This window comes from Nomascus leucogenys, chromosome 4, assembly GCF_006542625.1.
Source record: "Nomascus leucogenys isolate Asia chromosome 4, Asia_NLE_v1, whole genome shotgun sequence".
Lineage (NCBI taxonomy): Eukaryota > Metazoa > Chordata > Mammalia > Primates > Hylobatidae > Nomascus > Nomascus leucogenys.
The window spans coordinates 88,298,670-88,312,332 of NC_044384.1; the positions used below are offsets into that span (position 1 = coordinate 88,298,670).

Consider the following 13,663-nt stretch of genomic DNA (forward strand, 5'->3'; position numbering starts at 1 on the left):
CGTTAACCAGATTCTTAGGCCACATCCAACCCTGTGGGCCTGGCTGTGGGACGCAGGGGCTCTGTAAATGCACGCATATCCATGCATTCCATTCGATCTTCAATAACGGACTCCCTCCTCTGTTAAGCACTCCCAAAATATCATTCCCACAGAAATCACCCAGATGTTGAACAACAGAGTATGAAATTCCTGCATTCCTCTCCAGCCACCCTGGGTCAGGCAGGGATCTGATCCAAGGTAAGGATGACTGTGAGGGTAGGGCGGGGGGAATCTTGTTTCCTGTAATGCAGCTCCCTGGAGAGGGCAGCAACTCTTCTAGGAAGGCTGGGACCGCCTCCTCAGATCGGGGAGGAGACCTCCTTCAGGCAGAAGGCGGCCCTGGGTGGTTCTTCACAGTTTGGCTGGTTGGGGTCAGGATCTGTCCTGTGTCTTCCGGGAATTTCCGAATATCTCCTTTTCCATGGATGGATGTGCAACCTCTTATGAGGAATGCCTGGCTCATGGTGAGTGCTCAGAAATGTTTGTGGAATGAATAACAGATCCATGAAGCTGTGAATTCCACAGGTGTCTGATCTAGCAAACTGCAGAAGCACATTGTGAGAGTTGCTTTTCCCAAATCAATCAGTGCCCAGGCTACAAAAACAGGCAGAGGAGGTGGTTCTTCCTGCACTGCATAGAAAGTCTTCGGTTTCGGCCGGGCGCGGTGGCTCATGCCTGTAATCCTAGCACTTCAGGAGGCCGAGGCGGGTGGATCAAGAATTCAGGAGTTCAAGAACAGCCTGGCCAAAATGGTGAAACCTCGTCTCTACTAAAAATAAAAAAAAATTAGCCGGGCGTGGTGGCAGGTGCCTGTAATCCCAGCTACTTGGGAGGCCGAGGCAGAGAATTGCTTGAACCTGGGAGGCGGAGGTTGCAGTGAGCCAAGATCATGCCATTGCACTCCAGCCTGGGCGACAGAACAAGACTCTCTCTCTCTCTCTCTCTCAAAAAAAAAAAGAGTCTTCAGTTTCAGTCTAAATCTCAAAATAGGAAGCTAGAGGCTGACTTGTCACTATGTTGAGTAAGGTATGCAGGGCTGTCAGAAGCTGCCACCCTGGCCCAGGGCCTGGGGATTCTCCTGCTTTTCACTAACATGTATGGCAGCAGCTGCAAGCCCAGTGGCGACCCTCAAGCTGTCCCCGGTTAACCCCTGACCATCTGGCATTGGAAGGGAACTCCTCTGCCTTCCATCCAGGGGGCACATTATTTCGTGGGGCCCAAAGCTTATCCATCCAAAGAGTGGCGCTTATTAAGAAAAAGAATACAGGCTGGGCGCGGTGACTCATGCCTGTAACCCCAGTACTTTGGAAGGCTGAGGCGGGAGGATTGCTTGAGTCCAGGAGTTCAAGACCAGTCTGGGCAACATGGCAAAACCCCATCTCTACAAAAAATACAAAAATTAGCCTAGCATGGTGGCACATGCCTGTAGTCCCAGCTACTCAGGAGGCTTGAGGTGGAAGGATCACGAGAGGCCAGGTCAAGGCTGCAGTGAGCCGTAATCGTGCCACCGTACTGCAGCCTGGGCGACAGAGTGAGACCCCGTTTCAAAAAAAAAAAAAAAAAAAGAATATGAATTTATAAATACAAAATTAGGGACAACATTGAACACTTATTTAAAATGAGAAAAGAAATCATGGCAAATTACAGATTTTAAAAAGCTGACAAATATCACAAGTAATAAAGCAATACATAATACAGCAAAACAGTTCTGATAATTTTTTTACCTTTTTTGGCTGACACTCTTTGATATCCTTTTCAGATGTCAATGGTTTTGAATATTTTCCATAGTGAGAATCCAAAGCTAATTCAGTCTTGTTTTAGCATGGTTGATCGAAATGTGTTTTGTGTTGTTTTTAGATGTTTCTTAACTTCACAACTTATTATTGATAATGTCCTGTACATTTTTAGGATGGTTGTCAAATTTTGAAGACCGCTATCAAGTTTTTTTTCATACATGATTGGTGAGATTTCAGGGCATTTCAGCTTTTCTTGTACAGTGATTAATCTGAAATAGTCTTTGAACCGATGACACTCATTAATTCATTTATTGTCAGTGTCCATGCTGCAGTGGTTTTTCAAGGTTTTAAGTTGTCTTCCTTGATGTCAAACCAGCAAGAAATTTAAATATTTCCCAATATGTTCATAAAATGTACTCCTCATCATTAATTGGATGATCAAAAATCCAGGAGCCTACTGATTTCTTCTATTCCAAATTGATCTTTTCTTCTTAATGAATTGCTTTTGGTTACAATTCAGTTCTCAGTTTCAAGCTGATTTCTGTTGATTTCAGTATTCATCTTTTATCCCATCTGTTTCATATCCCGTTAATTTTTACCTGAACTTTCTCTTAGTTCTTTAAGAAATCAATAAACTTAAAGATAACAAAATAAGGTCCTCTTCATTTCTAAACTTGTCACTCTAATTCTTTCTCCTTGAAATCCAGAATTGGACCTGAGGGGAAAATGCAGCTTCTGTGGGACTGGACCCGAGGCAGAAGAACTTAAGCTTTGGAACCGGCTACTCCTCCAGGATGCAGGGGCAGAGGTGGCTCGTGTGCAAGACGGAAGGATGGAGCCGATGTACAGAGAGGCAAGTGGGAGAGCAGGGGGCAGAGCGGTCCTGAGTTCCTGTGCCTCTGCCATTTCTGGAAGGTTCTGGTGCCTTCCAGAGGGAAACCCAGTGGCCAACCTGCCCTGGGGCTCCCTGATTTCATCGGCAAGCTCCCTGAGCCCTGGTGCCCAGTCTCATAGGCCAGATCAGATACAGGTCTTTGATGATGGCCGGAGAGGGACCCGCAGCATGATCAGGAGGGTGGAGGCTGACTCTGTTGGAGGAAGAGTGGCAATCAGACCACCCCTGAGAGAGGGCCATTTGGGGTACATCTGATTCCCTGATCTGGATGCCTTCTCCTTCCTCTTTGTCCAATGTATCCTTATTATCCTTCAAGGCATAGGCAGTGCTTGCCTCCTCCGGGAAGTCCCCCAGACTTTCAAGCCCTCAATTCCTTCTCCTGAGATCTCCATTCCCCTTATCACATCTACAGCCCTTACTGTTCTTTTTTAATTTTTAAGAAATGGAGTCCCCCTCTGTCACCCAGGCTGAAGTGCATTGGTACACTTATAGCTCACTGGAGCCTTGAACTCCTGGGCTCAAGTGATCCTCCTGACTCAGCCTTCAGGGTAGCTGGAACTACAGGCTTGCACCGACACACCCAGCTCTGTTCTGTCTTTTTAAGTGGATTGGTTTTGTCTGCCCAACTAGTCAGTGAGCTCTTTGACAATTAGGACCATGGTTTCTGTTTCTGTTTCTCACCTTTGCTGCAAATGCAGTGCATCTTTAATAAGCAATGACCTGGCCAGGCGCGGTGGCTCACACCTGTAATCCCAACACTTTGGGAGGCCGAGGCAGGTAGATCACCTGAGGTCAGGAGTTTGAGACCAGCCTGGCCAACATGGCGAAACCCCATCTCCATTAAAAATACATCTCCATTAAACATCCTGTATTAAAAATATTTTTAATATAAGAGCTGGAGGCAGGGACAGGGAACAAGGGGTGACAGCCACCCCACCTAAGCCCAGTGGACTGAAAACAGGGAAGAGGCACGCTCAAGTTAAAACTGGCAGGCATGGCTGGGCATGGTGGCTCACGTCTGTAATCCCAGCACTCTGGGAGGTCGAGATGGGTGGATCACTTAAGGTCAGGAGTTCGAGACCAGCCTGGCCAACACGGCAAAACCCTTCTCCACTAAAAATACAAAAATTAACTGGGCATGATGGCAGGTGCCTATAATCCCAGCTACTCGGGAGGCTGAGGCAGGAGAATCACATTAACCCAGGAGGTGGAGGTTGCAGTGAGCCGAGATTGCTCCACTGCACTCTAGCCTGGGCGACAGAGCAAGACTCCATCTCGAAAATAAAAATTAAAAAAAAAAAAAAAGAAGAAGAAGCAATGACCTGTTGAATGTGCTGGATGGCTTTATTTTAACGCCTCCTCTGAGACACACTTGTGCTGTGCCACACGCCAAGCACACAGTGGACACCTATTATTTATTGACCCTCTCAGCCAGAGATGGTAGAAGTCTAACTGCCCAGTGGGTTCACCTTGTCCATTTAGACAAGAGCCCATTTAGACAGAGTCCATGTATCAAGACAGGGGAATTGCAATGGAGAAAGAGTAATTCATGCAGAGCTTGCTGTGCGGGAGACTGGAGTTTTATTATTACTCAAATCAGTCTCTCTGAGCATTTGGGGATCAGAGTTTTTAAAGATCATTTGGTGGGTAGGGGCTTGGGAAGTGGGGAGTGCTGATTGGTCAGGCTGGAGAGGGAATCATAGGGGGTCAAAGTAAGTTTTTCTTGCTGTCTTTTGTTCCTGGGTGGGATGGCAGAACTGGTTGATCAAGATTACCAGTCTGAGTGGTGTCAACTGGTCCATCGAGTGCAGGGTCTGCAAAATATCTCAAGCACTGATCTTAGGTGTTACAATAGTGATGTCATCCTCAGGAGCAATTTGGGGAGGTTCAGACTCTTGGAGCCAGAGACTGCATGATCCCTAAACTGTAATTTCTAATCTTGTAGCTAATTTGTTAGTCCTGCAAAGGCAGACTGGTTCCCAGGCAAGAAGGGGGTCTTTTTGGGAAAGGGCTGTTATCAATTTTGTTTCAGAGTCAAACCATGAACTGAATTCCTTCTCAAAGTTAGTTGGGCCTACACCCAGCAATGAACAAGGACAGCTTAAAGGTTAGAAGCAAGACAGAGTTGGTTAGGTCTGATTTCTTTCACTGTCATAATTTCCTCAGTTATAATTTTTGCAAAGGCGGCTTCAATCAGAAGGAGCTGGAGCCAACAGTCGAGGAGTGGCCAGAGGAATTTGATTCCAGGGCTGGTTCTGCCACTTGGCAGCTGTCACTATCTAAGGGAGACAATGTTCCCACCTACCTCAGGGAGTGACCTGAAGGTTAAATCAGACCATGATGTTCTGTCTCATGTGCTCGGATGAGGGAGAGGAGGCCTCAGGTTGTGACAACTGGCCAGTGTGCCCCAAAGATTGGACAGGAAGTAAAAGCTCAGACATTCACCTGGGGTCCACAACAGAGACAGGCACATAATAGGGTTCTGAGAAATGTTTATTTGGTACATGAATAAGTTACTTTAACATCCTGTTAATTTCAGAGCATCAGTTCCTAGACAATATCACAAATGGCAAACATGACAAGTTAGGGAAAAAGAAAACAGCATGAATTTGCATCGTGGGACAATGCTTTGGCGTATTGATTGTGCCTTGCTTTTCCTGCAGTCCTTTTCTGCCCCTTTCTTTCCTTTCCTGCAAACAAGGCAGGAGCTGCTCTGGTTGAGACAGTGAGAACTTGCCTACACCACCTCTCCTGGTCCACCAGAGTGCATGGCTATGTGTCCGGAATTGGTGGGTTCTTGGTCTCACTGACTTCAAGAATGAAGCCGCGGACCCTCGCGGTGATTGTTACAGCTCTTAAGGTGGCGCGTCTGGAGTTTGTTCCTTCTGATGTTCGGATGTGTTCAGAGTTTCTTCCTTCTGGTGGGTTCGTGGTCTCACTGGCTCAGGAGTGAAGCTGCGGACCTTTGCGGTGAGTGTTACAGCTCTTAAGGCATCATGTCTGGAGTTGTTCGTTCCTCCCCGTGAGTTCGTGGTCTCACTGGCTTCAGGAGTGAAGCTGCAGACCTTTGCGGTGAGTGTTACAGCTCATAAAGGCAGTGTGGACCCAAAGAGTGAGCAGTAGCAAGATTTATTGCAAAGAGTGAAAGAACAAAGCTTCCACAGTGTGGAAGGGGACCCCAAGCGGGTTGCCACTGCTGACTCCCGCAGCCTGCTTTTATTCTCTTATCTGGCCCCACCCACATCCTGCTGACTGGTAGAGCGGAGTGGTCTGTTTTGACAGGGGGCTGATTGGTGCGTTTACAATCCCTGAGCTAGACACAAAGGTTCTCCACGTCCCCACCAGATTAGCTAGATACAGAGTGCCGATTGGTGTATTTACAATCCCTGAGCTAAACATAAAGGTTCCCCAAGGCCCCACCAGAGTAGCTAGATACAGAGTGTCGATTGGTGCATTCACAGACCCTGAGCTAGACACAGGGTGCTGATCGGTGTGTTTACAAACCTTGAGCTAGATACAGAGTGCTGACTGGTGTATTACAATCCCTGAGTTAGACATTAAGGTTCTCCACGTCCCCACCAGACTCAGGAGCCTAGCTGGCTTCACCCAGTGGATCCCGCACCAGGGCTGCAGATGGAGCTGCCTGCCAGTCCCGTGCTGTGCGCCTGCACTCCTCAGCCCTTGGGTGGTCGATGGGACTGGGTGCCGTGGAGCAGGGGGTGGCGCTCCTCGAGGAGGCTCGGGTGGCACAGGAGCCCACGGAGGGGGTGGGAGGCTCAGGCATGGCGGGCTGCAGGTCCTGAGCCCTGCCTCACCGGAAGGCAGCCAAGGCCCCGGGAGAAATCGAGCGCAGCGCCGGTGGGCTGGCACTGCTGGGGGACCCAGTAAACCCTCCGCAGCTGCTGGCCCGGGTGCTAAGCCCCTTATTGCCCGGGGCGGCAGGGCTGGCCGGCTGCTCCGAGTGCGGGGGCCCGCCAAGCCCACACCTACCCGGAACTCCAGCTAGCCCGCAAGCGCTGCGCGCAGCCCCGGTTCCCGCTCGCGCCTCTCCCTCCACACCTCCCTGCAAGCTGAGGGAGCCGGCTCTGGCCTTGGCCAGCCCAGAAAGGGGCTCCCACAGTGCAGCGGTGGGCTGAAGGGGCTCCTCAAGTGCCGCCAAAGTGGGAGCCCAGGCAGAGGAGGCCCTGAGAGCGAGCGAGGGCTATGAGAACTGCCAGCACGCTGTCACGTCTCAGCTGGACTATATTTCCCAGACTCCTTTGTGGTATGAGTCACATGACTGAACTCCAGCCAGTGGAATGCTTCATGGTAGAGGCCTGCCATGTTTGATCTCTCCTCTTTCCTCCCATCCTCTGGCTGACTGAGAGGCTATGAGGATCTGGCAGAGGGCAGAGCCATAAGTTAGAAGTGAGGTAGGAGGTGGACCATGACTCCAGAGGCAGGGTTTGAACTTTTGGCCAGATTGAAGACTTTCGGCCAGATTGAAGACAAGGAAGAGGGGAAAGCACCTGACCTTAAGACATACCCACCAGTGCCATGTCAGTTTGCCATTGCCGTGGCAACACGTGGAAGTTACCGTCCCTTTTCCATGACCAGGATCTGATAACCTAGAAGTTACCACCTTATTTCTAGAAATTTCTGCATAATCTACCCCTTAACTTGCATATAATTAAAAGTGGGTATAGGCCAGGTGTGGTGGCTCACACTTGTAATCTCAGCACTGTGGGAGGCTGAGACAGGTGGATTGCTTAAGCCCAGGAGTTCAAGATCAGCCTGGGCAACATAGTGAGACCTCCTTTATATAAAAAATACAAAAATTAGCTGGGCGTGATGGTGTGCGCCTGTAGTCCCAGCTACTATGGAGACTTAGTGGGGAGGGTACCCGACCTTAGAAGTTACAGTGAGTTGAGATTGCACCACTGCACTCCAGCCTGGGCAACAGAGCAAGATCTGTCTCAAAAAAAAAATTTTTTTTTTAAAGTGGGTGTAAATATGAGTGCAGCACAGCCTCTGAGCTGCTGCTCTGGACACACTGCCTATGGGGTAGCATGCTCTGCAAGGAGCAGTACCTCTGCCACTTCAATGAAACTTGCTGTCTAACACCACTGGCTCACCTTTTTCTTTTTTCTTTTTTTTTTTGAGATGGAGTTTCGCTCTTTTTGCCCAGGCTGGAGTGCAATGGCCTGATCTCGGCTCACCACAAACTCCACCTCCAGGGTTCAAGCGATTCTCCTGCCTCAGCCTCCCAAGTAGCTGGGATTACAGGCATGCACCACCATGCCCAGCTAATTTTGCATTTTTAGTAGAGACAGGGTTTCACCATGTTGGTCAGGCTGGTCTCGAGCTCCCGACCTCAGGTGATCCACCCACCTCAGCCTCCCAAAGTGCTGGGATTACAGGCATGGGCCACCGCGCCCGGCACCACTGGCTCACCTTGAATTATTTCCTGGGCAAAGCCAAGAACTCTCCTGGCTAAGCCCCAGTTTGGGGGCTCACCTGTCTTACATCATTAGGAGCCTGGGTCTCTGAGTGACAGAGTGGAGCAGAGCCTCCCATTCACCTGCATTGGTCTATGGCATAAGCAAGAAAACTTTCATTACGCTGCACCATGAGATTTGAGAACGCTTTATTTCAGCAATTAGCCAGTGGAGGTGATGGAATTTGCAGATAAATTTGGGACTCTGGGAGCAAAAATCAGGTGACGTGACAATGGCTGCCACAGAAAGTAGATAACCACAAGGATGGAGGAGACAATGTCCAGTCCTGTGAAGCCACGACTGAGAGGCAACTCCTGGGATGGGGAGTGGGGAGCCTGGAGTTGACTGGGCCCTTCCTGAACTGACCGCACCCGAGTCTCTGCCAAGAGTCTTACTGGGGGCTCCAGAGAAAGGAAAGTACCATGATAGAAACTAAAGAACTTGGTACTGTTTGCCTCCTGACGCTGTGGTCTGCAGAATTTATGTATGTCGTGTTCATCTCTATTAAACAAGCAATCTGGAAGCCACCTATTTCCAAAGCAAACCAAGCTGTGTTTGTTGGCCTGATCAAGCTGTTCTTGTCAGGAATTCCTTTCTGGAATCACTTTTGATTGTTTAGAACATGTGTTCTTGATCCAGTTCCCTGCGGCAGCCCGCAAGGGCCTCAGGTGGAGTGCAGGGTGAGGTTGATTGTTCCCATTACACAGCTGGGGAAGAAGAGGCCACAGAGGGGAATACCTGGCCTGAGGGAACCCAGAAGGCAGAGGGGAGCCCCTGTCTCCTCACTCCCAGAGCCAGGCCCTGTCCCCATCAGTGAGTGGTGGGAGGACCCTCATCCTCCCTCCGCATCTGGTTCCCACCTGGGACCCCACAGGGCTGAACCTTGGGGTGGGATTGGGGAAATCGGGGCTCAACAAGAAAACTTGTTTCAGCAAAGGATTGAACTATCAGACAGTGTGGACTATGCTATTGGAATTTTATGGTTATTCACAAGGAAATCTCCAGCAGTCTAGTGTGGCCAGAGGGCTCGCTGCTCCTGGTTGGATCCAGGGTTTATGGAACCTAAAATTTCTACAGGATTTGGGGCCCTTTTTAAGGGGGAAGAAAAGAAGGAAGGAAAGTTACAAATACAAAATTAGGTATGAAAATGAATACTTATTCAGAATGAGAAAGTAAATCAAACATTGTTTTTTAAGCAAGTTTGTTTGAAGAAACAAACTTCATAAAATATTAAAAGCCCTATAATATTTTTAATAGTTAGCTGCTTAACAAACCTTTCTAATATTTGTCCTACATTTTTGGCTGCATACTGTTGCTTGCCTCTTCATAGATCAATTTTGTACACTTTCTGTGGAGAAAAGAGAAAGATAATTGTGTTTTTCCTCATTGATTGGATTTATTTTAAGTGATTGATAGCTGGATACATAAAACATGCAACTTCACACAGAGACGTTTTTGCCATTTGTATTCCTGCTCCAGCATTTTGGATACAAAAACAGAGTGTCTGATGAATGGTACTTTCACATTTCCCAGGAGAAAAGAGGTATGGTATGTGTTCTGATTACACATGCTGCATTAGCAAGGATCTTGCTAACAGGTGAGACCTGCTCTGAGCAGGCACCTGTGAGAACAGAACCCCCCACTTAGAATTGTACATCTGGGGATCGGAGGATTCTTCTATAAGCTAGCTTCTGATTCTGTACATTTCAAATCTTGTTTCTTCTCTGTTACCCACTCCCCCACACACTTCCTTCGTCTGTTCATTTTTTCAGGCAACTCTTTCCACGATGCCCGGGGAGCTGGCACAGCAGGCAGTGGGAACGTGCCTGGGAGCCATTCCTACCCTGGGGCGCTAGCAATTGCCTAACCACATGTGGAAGTGATCGGAAACCACATAAACGCACCTCACTAAGCCCAAACTGCAGGGACCCCCTAACTCCTCTTCCACTCAGCCCCACCCCCCAAATACCTGTGGGCACACCAGTGCCACCTGACCTAAAGTGGAGTGTGATGGAGGTACCGGAGTAGAAGGTCTAATGGATATATCATTTTATAAGTTTTATCGAAACATAACATCATCATGTGAACAATTTCTAGGGCTCCTCCCCTTGCAAATGAGGGGCCCTGTGGTAGTCACTGACTGCTAAGAAGCGAGATGGTCCTCCTACCTAACTGTCGGCTTTAGACTGGGCCACCTTGTGGCTGCCCAGGTTGGAGAAGGGTCGTGAAGTATGGAGTTTGTAGTCAGAAGATATGGGTTGGATCCTGGACAAAACATGAGCTGTAAAGCACTGTACAGGCATTAGTTACTCTTATTGGCCAAATGAGCACTTGTTAAGTGCATCTGGCATTCGAGGCCAGTGTTGGTACCAAGCGCTCTGCTAAATGCTGGAATGACTAATAAAGAGCTGCCACTCTGCCTCACATGCCTCTCCGGGACACACAGACCTGGGGGCCTGAGCCCTAGATGGGAAAGCAGGTGACTCAGGAAATGAAATCACTCAGAGGTAATTTCTCCTCCTGGGAGGGCTGCACAGCCCCCAGCCCAGGGCAGTGAACACCCAGGGGGAGCCCACGAAGGGGAGTCCTGTCCAGGTGCACAGTCTTCGAGTCCCCAGAACACCATCACCTGCCATGGCATAGAACCGCAGGCTGTGAGTTGATTCCAGGGTTGTATCTTATAGCTTACTGATGAGCTGTCCTCTCCTGTCTCAGGATCTGACCTGTGCCCTGGCTGGCTTGAAGGCTCCATCTTTTGGGAGGAGACTGAGAATTGCTTCAGAAAGATACCAAGAGAAAGAACAAGATCACTTTCACCTTCTGACCTGAAAAACAGGATGACGCAGCCAGGTGCCAGGCTTGCAGGCCAGGCTGTGGTCTGGAGACAGGATCTTTCCACTTCTGTCTTTCCTCCTCCCTCACCTCTTTAAGTCCGAGACTGACTCTGCAGGGACCTCCTGTCTTGCAGCCCCTCCATGCAAGGCCCGAGCCTCGAGGCTGGATGCTGGGTGGTAGGGAAGGGCTGTGATCTGTGGAAAGTGCAGGGAACATCCGCCTTGTTCTGGCCCCAGGGGACTGTGGGAAGGAAAGCAGGAGGGAGGAGAGTGGAGCCAGCTGATGTGTGTCCCAGATGTTCCCTCTTTGGGCTTTTGGGCAAAGTGAGGGGGCCCTGGGAGGGACAGTCAGTCAGGTACGAGACTCTGGCTGTGGGGAACATTGCCTGGCAGGCTGCCCTCCACTGCCTGGGGCACTGTCCCATCAGCGTCTGCTGGAGTGACTGCCAGTGAAGCCAGGCAGAGGCTCTTCCCTTCCCAGTGCGGCCTGGAGGAAAGCGAACAGGCCTGCCCTGGGTACGAGGGGTGATGGTAAGGCGACCTCATAGCAAACGCCAGGGGTCAAGGGCTGGTCAGGGGTCAGAGGGATGGTGGGGCAGGGTCTCATGGCCCACAGCCAGCAAGATCTGGGTCAGCAATGGCGACACCGTTTACCTGCAGACTGCAGGCACACCTGGGGAAAGGTGCACGGGGGCACCACCTTGGTGGCCAGTTGGTGCCACCCAAGGACCAGCATAGGGCCAAAGATCACCCGAGGTCACCTGCCTCCTCCACAAAGATGCCTTCTTAGGCAGAGAAGGTGGTTGGGAGAAAGCTTTCATATTCAAATAAGATGCCTGTTATCCACCCATAGGTAACCAGCTTAAAGCAGGGTAGGGCTAAAAGCTAATATTTTCCCCCAACCAGATGATCTACTATAAAGAAATAAATTGCATCTTCCAGCGGGGTTGCATTGTGAGATTCAGGACACAGGTGGTGTGGGGAGCTTTGACATGCAGGGAAGGGACCCCCACACGCAGCTGCAAAGTCCTTGGGGCTCCCCCAAGAAGGCCAGCCAGACACTTGGCAGGGACGAGGTGGGAGGCAGCTCACAGCTTGGGAATCTCCAGGGCACAGGCTCACACAGATGGCATGCACCTGTGGGTGGCTCTCAAGCCCCCATCTCATTGGTGCCCATGGTGGGCGTCTCCCCACCTTCCAGCTCGGGCTCCTCGCGAAGCGCCTGTTGGAGCACAGTCCCCAGGGACCTGGTGGGCAGCCTGTGGCTCCTCTGGCTGCCCACCAGGAAGTAGATGACAGGGTTGGCGCTGCTGCCTATGGACGAGGAGAGGCGTGACAAGCTGAAGCACAGGAGCTGCATCTTGGGCGGCAGCCTCAACCAGTACAGCACAAACCAGTAGATGCTCAGAGGCAGCGAACAGATGAGAAACACCAGGACAGAGGCCAGGATCACCACAAACAGCCGAGTGGGCTGCCGCCGCCACTGCTGGGAGCTCCTCCGCACCCGGACAAAGAGGGTCAGGCTGGACAGAGTCATCACTGGGGTTAACACCCCCATGATGAGGGCGGCCTGGACCATGTCCACCCTGAAGCACCGATCTTCATTGAATTTCAAGAACTTGCTGCAGAAGGAAGAGGTCAACCCGTTCATCAGGAGACACAGCATCCAGAGTGGGGCACACACCCAGGCTGACAGGTGCCTGGGCCGGTGACACTTGTACCAGATGGGGAAGAGGACGGAGAGACAGCGATGGGTGCTGATGGCCGTCAGCAGGCTCAGGCCCGCTGTGTAGGCGAAGTACTTCAGTCTCTTCATCAGCTCGTGGACCTTGTCAGTGGTATTGGCCAGGGGCTGGGTTTCCAGGCTGAGCATGGAAGCCATGCTGAAGAGGAAGAGGAGGTCGGCTGCCGCCAGGTTGAGGATATAGATGCAGAAGGGGGTCCTGCGCATTCGAAAGCCCAGCAGCCAGATCACCGTGCTGTTGCCTGCCATCCCGCACAGGCAGGTGAACATGGCCAGGGAGCTCAGCACCAGGTAGGCCGTGTGCACCATGCTCCCTCTGGAATGGTTTAGGGCCGACTCCGGGGTCCCACTGCTATTCAAAGTCTGATTCATCCCTACGAGAGGAAGATGCACCAATGTGAAATTCTGTGGTTGCTGGGACCCCGGGGGACCCCTGGGTTCCCCTCGAATTTCCAGCTTCAGAGCTCTCCCCTCCAGGTTCTTTATGCAACAGACTATGACCGGGACGCTTAACCTTCCCCTGCTCCGGTGACTCACTCAGCCCAGATCTGCCTCCAGGGTCACCTTCATAGCTACAAAGCTGTTATAGATGCCCTCTATCCGGTTAAAAAATTCTCTTCTATCTTGCTTTGAATTATTTTTTAAATCATGGAGAGGTATTGACTTTTATCAAATGCTTTTTCTACATCTATTATAGAAAAATCATTATTATCAATAGATGTAGAAAAAGTATTTGACAGAAGAATTTGATATCTTTTTTTTCCTCCTGTAATTGTCAAACCTTGTGAGTTAATTAAAAAAAAAAAATAGACCTTGGGGCTGGGCGTGGTGGTGCATGCCTGTAACCCCAGCACTTTGGGAGGCTTGCTTGAGGCCAGGAGTTTGAGACCAGCCTGGGCAACATAGCAAGATCCCATCTCTACAATTTTTTTTTTAAT

The 13,663-nt window shown here is 50.2% G+C and overlaps 1 protein-coding gene across 1 annotated transcript; it reads right to left on the reverse strand.

Annotated features, from left to right (window-relative positions):
* Positions 1-8,092: 8,092 nt before the first annotated feature.
* Positions 8,093-13,391, reverse strand: MRGPRD (MAS related GPR family member D). Its single transcript, XM_030811403.1, has one exon. The coding sequence runs from the start codon at positions 13,095-13,097 to the stop codon at positions 12,132-12,134; it is 966 nt and encodes a 321-aa protein (XP_030667263.1). The 5' UTR covers positions 13,098-13,391; the 3' UTR covers positions 8,093-12,131.
* Between the last annotated feature and the right edge of the window lie 272 nt (positions 13,392-13,663).

Bases quoted from the DNA above. Each gene is read 5' to 3' on its own strand.
- MRGPRD (XM_030811403.1), bottom strand. From the start codon at position 13,097: ATGAATCAGACTTTGAATAGCAGTGGGACCCCGGAGTCGGCCCTAAAC.